Consider the following 6,357-nt stretch of genomic DNA (forward strand, 5'->3'; position numbering starts at 1 on the left):
TTTAAGAATTGAGCTAAAATTTAACAAGAATATGAAATGGTAATCAAATTCTATTTCTATTTCTATTTCTGCAGCAAATTTTCAGTTTGATTGAGAATCAACGTAACTAAAAATCACAACAGAAATGCTGAAATGTTTAATTACAATAATTTATTGTCTAAAGTTTACTCTAAGTATAATATGCCATAGAATTACTGAACTGAGGACAAATTTTAATGTCGCTTGTTGTGTAAAAATCTTCGAATCTATAGGCACTTCACTACTTCACTGAGTTTGAGTATGAAATGATACTCTTCAGAATAAATCTACGCTCTTTATACTTTGTATGAAATATTTCTTAACTTAGTTGTGCAATAAATGAAAAACAAACTTATTAAACCGTGTTTCAATATTCATATACTACATAGTTTATTTTTAAATGAAATGCTGAAATATGAACTATGATTTTATATTTTGCAATATGTAAATACAGAGAAGGATTTCAATATTTAAAAATCTAGTAAAATCTTCTTTCATAATCTGCATTCATAACATTTAGTATAAGCTAACATCCTTACATTAACATTATTCTTCACATTTGTGCTACAAACCTATTAGGATAGTCTGCAAGCACCTTTTAAAGTTATACTTCATCTCTTCCATATATTTCTGTCAAAACTGCATTTTATTCTAACTAATGCTTAGATAGCTGTTAACCTATGGCTTAACTCCAACACCGACCAACATTTATATTGTCTATAATCGAGAGCAACATTTGATACCAATCAAAGAATCTAAATGTTGACAATCTAATATACTAGAATTAAGACAGTAAAACCAAAGCTTTATAATTTCTTAAAACAATGAAAGTGAAATCATACAACTATTTATGCCAAGACAATTCTAGAATATTCTTTCTTCTAAAACTAAGAGACCAAAACTACATACCCGGGATCTCTTCATAGGGGCTGGTATCCTTTTTATGGAAGCTGTGCCCAGTGTTCTTAGGGGTAGAAACAGTTTTGGGATAATAGTCCTGTGTTGATATAAATTTCTTTTCACTTCTTCCAGATGTTGCACCAACTTCTTGAATGCAGGCCTTGGCAGGAAAAGAAAATTGGTAAGAAAATTTATTTCAGGTGATATCTTAATAGAGATATTCCAATAAATATCATCCATGGGATGACATTGCTCAAGGCAGGTGAAAAATTAAACCACACTGCAACATTGGAATCTCTAATTATTCAGAATAATGCATGAAAAGCACTGAATTTAGAATTTTCTAATCTGCACAAACTATGGAACAAAATTCTACATCAACCATCTCCTCTCTCTTCCTTTTCTACCACTACAACTACCATGGCCTCTTCTCTTCAGAACTGGCTGATCTCATGCCATCTTCACACAGGCACTCCCAACTCATTCATCTCTCCCTCTCTAGTCACTCATGTTGTGTCCAACTTCCAGGTCCCACACTAATTCCTATATCAGTCCTTCCTCTCCAGAACTCTGGAATCTCATCTCTATGTTTTTTTGTTTTTTTTTTCCTGCAGCTATAAACTTGAAATTATTCAAAAGGAACAGTGACCACATTATTCCCGCTGGTCTCAGAGAGCCTGTGAGGGTGACAGGAATATCCCTTTTCTCAAGACCGGTCTAATAAAAATAAAATAAAACTCTGTAAACAGAAGCTAATAGTGTCCAAACTTAAACAGTACTGGCTATAATTAGTACAGAAACAGAAGTATGTTTTTTGAAACCCATCCAGTTTTAGATATAAAAGTCTCATAAGACAGCCCCCATAGTTGCTCCAACTTTTTTTTAAAAAGTCTTATATTCAAATTAGTGAAATGCAACATTCTTTCATAGATATTTATTATAGTTTTGTTATATGACATATCATTTTCTTACTAACAGATTTTTTAAGATATCTGTAGACTTTTATGGAAGCAATAAATATTAAAATCCCCTGAGAGATATTCCCCTCGTTTTCTTTTCTTTTTTTTTTTTTTTAATTATAAATACTTCTGCATATTATTTTCTGAATTTCTTAAAAGAATTTTTCAGGATGTAGTGAAAGGTTTATGCAAAGATGTTTCTTCACGGGTGCTTCATTTTATTTTAATGATTCCTTTCAAGAAAAAGAATCTTGAAAATTCTGATTGATTAAACAATATTATTATTATCATATTTTTTTCCTTCTTCTTAAGCTTTTGAATTATTTGAGGAATATTTCTGTAAAATTATATAATGGAGTAATGCCGAAAAATAAGAAAATAGAAACATATGTGGAAAAATATTCTGAATAAATATAAGAATAAATACAAGAACACACTTTATTCAGCCATATCTAAGTATGTAACAACCAAAACCTATTTTGTTTGATGTCAGAATCCATAGCTAAGATTCCAAAGTAACTAAGCATTCGTGGCCATTATTTTCAGTAAAAACTGTCCTTGCCTTTATAAAATAATAGACTGATAATTTTTCAGAAGTTTTTGCTCATGTCAGTAACAGCATGTTATTGATTACATGTAACTCAGGGCTTAGTTTAAATAAAGCCATTTATATATGAAAAAGAGACAGATTTCTAATCTTTTCTTCTGCACATAATCCATTCTTTTTCACTAGACTGCTTCTGAAACCTTTATCTTTGATTTGACTTTACTACCTCTAAACTTTTATTATTCTCTACATTATTTCTAATGTTCTCCTATCAGCCTAGTTTCTCTCACTACATTCCCATCTATTCACTACAATCTACTCACTGCATTGATTCAGATTCTTCCTTCACAATACTCCCATTCTTCTTTCTACATCATCTTTTCCTTTCCATTACCTCTATTCTTTGATTCATGCTTTTCTTCCCTCTGCTGAATGTCTCTTTTGTTCGGCTAACATTTACTCCCTTTTATACTGATATATCCCACCAAATTTTTACAACAAAACAGCTTGGTGTTCAGTGGCACGTAACATTTTACCTATCTGGCAACATTTCTTTTCTAACAGGCTGGACTGGCTATACAATACTCACTGGGCTTTCTTTCATAAACGCTATCGAAAAACTGTTTCCAATAAAGCCATGGTTTATATATAAACGTTCCCTGGCAATCCTATAATATAAAACATGACTAACTACCACTTGAGTATCTTTTTTATGACTTTTTTTTAGTGTGGAAGAAGCGAGATAGATCAAGGACTTAAGTGTATGGTTTACAAACTAGACACACACAATTTATGACCAGTAGTATGTGATTATATCTTGACTAGAGTTTTTCAGAATTTAAATAGATCACTACTGCTACTGCTACTACTACTACTACAAACCTATCATCAATTTGGCAGCAAAGTTGGTGTTAAACCACACAAAACAGATACTTAGAGTTTTGTGTAAGGCATACATGTGTGAATATAGTGATATATCGAAGAACTAGTGAAGTTGTGCTAGAATGAATTATGGACGTTAGCATCATTAATAAAAGAAATAATTTTACTTCATTTCATGATGTCTAACTATTGCTTTATTATATTGCTTGATTATATGAGTAGCATATAAATCACACTTTAGTAGTAATTTGACAAAAATATTGAACTATTGTTAAAGGTAGTTTACATCTTATGATACAAGAAATGAGCAGCCATAGATCATGTGATCTAATAGACAAAATATTTTATCCATTCAATATTTTCTTATTATAAATATAGGAATTACAGGAAATAATATTTGGATTGAGCTAAAAAAGAAAATTCAGAGACAAGGTCAAAAAAGAAATACTTACTTGGACTGATGCAGGCATTTTCCCAGGTGATGTTAATGACGTCCATTCAACAGGTAGCTCCTGCTCTGGACAGAAATCCCTTCTGGATCTCATTGATGGTGTACTATGATGCACCCCTTCTTCGGGGTTCTGTGTTATAGCAAAAGGATTGTTACTCTGAGATATCATTAAACATTTCTCTCGTCCTGGTTGCATGGCTGGATTCATTGCTGCTGTATGTAACATATTTCTCCTTCTGTTACATCTCACTATACATATCGTTATTATAACAACTATAGCAATTGATATCACTACAGCTGTAACAACTATGACAATGACCAAGTTGATATCTATCATGTCACTAGATTGGATGTGAGCAGCTGTCAGCATTGGGGATGTTCTGTTGCTGACAGTTAGTGTTAAGGACAGTGTAGTGGTTGCTGACAGCACTGGGCTGCCACTGTCTTTCACAACTAACAGAAGGTTGTATGATCCAGCATCATTTTGGTAAACTTTTCGAGAAAATGATAACATTCCGGAGTAAGTATTGACAGTAAATAACTGTTTCTCATTCCCAGAAATAATATTATACTTAAGGAAAGCATTTTCTCGACTGTCTCTATCTAAAGCTCTCAGGACTGTAATGTCATTCTTGCTTTGTGGGTGATAATGAACATCTAGACTAAAAGGGTTAACACTAGGAAATGTGAAGTATGGTGCATTGTCATTTTCATCCATGACCTCAACAATAACATTTGCTGTGTTACTAAGAGATGGTGATCCATTGTCTTTGACAATTACTTTAAATGAATAAGTTTTGTGTTGTTCACGATCCAGGGATTTGATTGTGGAAATAAACCCATAATTTGTAATCTTGAAAGGTAATATCTGGTTTTTACCATTTTCCAAAGAATAAGCTAACTTACTACCATCCCCTAGATCAGGATCAGTCGCATTAATAAAACCAACAGGAAAATTTGATTTTTCATTTTCATAAGTAAGAAATTTAAAAGTGCTTTTTATAAACTGTGGTCTTACGTCATTAACATCCATAACTTGAATAGAAAATTCTCTTTTAGTTTGTAATGGTGGACTGCCTGCATCTTCACATGTGATTGACATGTCATAATGATCAGTCACTTCCCTGTTTACAGGTTTTTTCATAATTATTTTATATTCCTTTGAACCTAAATTCAAAAGCTGGAATTTATCATGGTTAAGACTGCAGCTAACTTCTCCATTCTTGCCAACATCATTATCTATGACACTGACATAAGCAATAAAACTACCAACTTCAATCTTTTCAGAAATAGCAGCCAAGTTTTCCTGCAGCTGTGAAACGAAATTGATATCTAATTCAGGAGGTGTATTCTGTTGGTTAATCACATTTATTAAAACCATTGCAATTGAACTTAATGGAGGATTGCCACCATCAGTTGCATCAACAAACAGTTTATATGATTGTTTTTTACCCAAGTTTCTAATTTCTTGGGCATATATTTCCCCATTTTTTGTTAACTTGAATTTTTCTTTGGCAATTTCTGGCGTTTTGGAATTAAATTGATATGAAACATTACCATTATTGCCAGAATCTAAATCAGTTGCTGACAATACTAGTATAGGTATATTTTGAGGATGTGTGTTTTTTATAGAAATATTGTTCATACTATGAGAGAAAACAGGCCTATTGTCATTAATATCTGTTACAGATATCTGGACTTCTAAAATACCTATCTTTATTGGTGATCCTTCATCTTTTGCAATTACCTGGAGTTTATATACATCTTTCACTTCTCTGTCTAAACTTTTTTCTAATACAATTCCAAGTTTTGATGTGCCAAATTCTTTTTCTGCTACGAAAAGTGTAAATGGTTCACCAGCACTTTTTCTTAATCGGTATGTGATCTTTGAGTTCAGAAGGCCAACGTCTTTATCAATAGCATTTGGAATTGATTTCATTGTTCCTTTCCTATCTGTTTCAGAAAAATCTATTTTCACCAATTTTTTCGGAAAAGTTGGTTCGTTATCATTAACGTCTTTTATGAAAACACGTACTTTTAGTACTTTGATAAAAGTTTCTGCTTGTCGAACAGCAATTTTGATAGTTTTGAAACACTCTGTATTGTACATACAAAGGTGCTCAGCATCAATGAGCTGAGTTGTGTAAAGTTTTCCACTTCGAGTGACATTAAACAATGCTGTACTACTAGTTTGTCTTTGAGGCAGTTCTTCAAATGTAATTTGACTGTGGTCTTTAAGGAGCAAAATATGTATTTCCTGTGCATCAGTGGCAATGTCGCCTAAGTATGTCCCTGGTAGTTTGCCTTCCTCCACATAGTAAGTTAAGTCCACACTAGAACAACTGTGAAGGAAGGTGGAAACTACAAAAATATGGACAAACATATCCTCCATTAATTCTAAATCAAAATATTAAATGATTCTGAAAAGAAAGAAAGAAAGAAAGAAAAATTATAATCAGTCATCTGGAATTGTTTTAGTAATGATTAATCTTTAACCATTCTACTAATAAATAAATAATGGACCGTAGCAAAAGCATTATAGCATTATTATCAGATTAATTTATTCCAACTACACTTTCCCACATATGCATATATATATA

At 32.2% G+C, this 6,357-nt stretch overlaps 1 protein-coding gene across 3 annotated transcripts in view; it reads right to left on the reverse strand.

Annotated features, from left to right (window-relative positions):
• Window positions 1–904: 904 nt before the first annotated feature.
• The window catches only part of LOC106878225 (putative protocadherin beta-18), a 41,772-nt gene continuing 36,319 nt past the window's right edge, over window positions 905–6,357 (reverse strand). For all 3 annotated transcript variants that reach the window (XM_014927377.2, XM_052973126.1, XM_052973124.1), the window contains exons 2-3: window positions 3,759–6,177; window positions 905–1,078 (exon numbers count right to left, since the gene is read on the reverse strand). In XM_014927377.2, the coding sequence (XP_014782863.1) occupies window positions 920–1,078; window positions 3,759–6,149 (2,550 nt within the window). In that variant the 5' untranslated portion in view covers window positions 6,150–6,177 and the 3' untranslated portion in view covers window positions 905–919. The remainder of the gene's footprint in view (window positions 1,079–3,758; window positions 6,178–6,357) is intronic.

This window comes from Octopus bimaculoides, chromosome 14 (genome assembly GCF_001194135.2).
Source record: "Octopus bimaculoides isolate UCB-OBI-ISO-001 chromosome 14, ASM119413v2, whole genome shotgun sequence".
Lineage (NCBI taxonomy): Eukaryota > Metazoa > Mollusca > Cephalopoda > Octopoda > Octopodidae > Octopus > Octopus bimaculoides.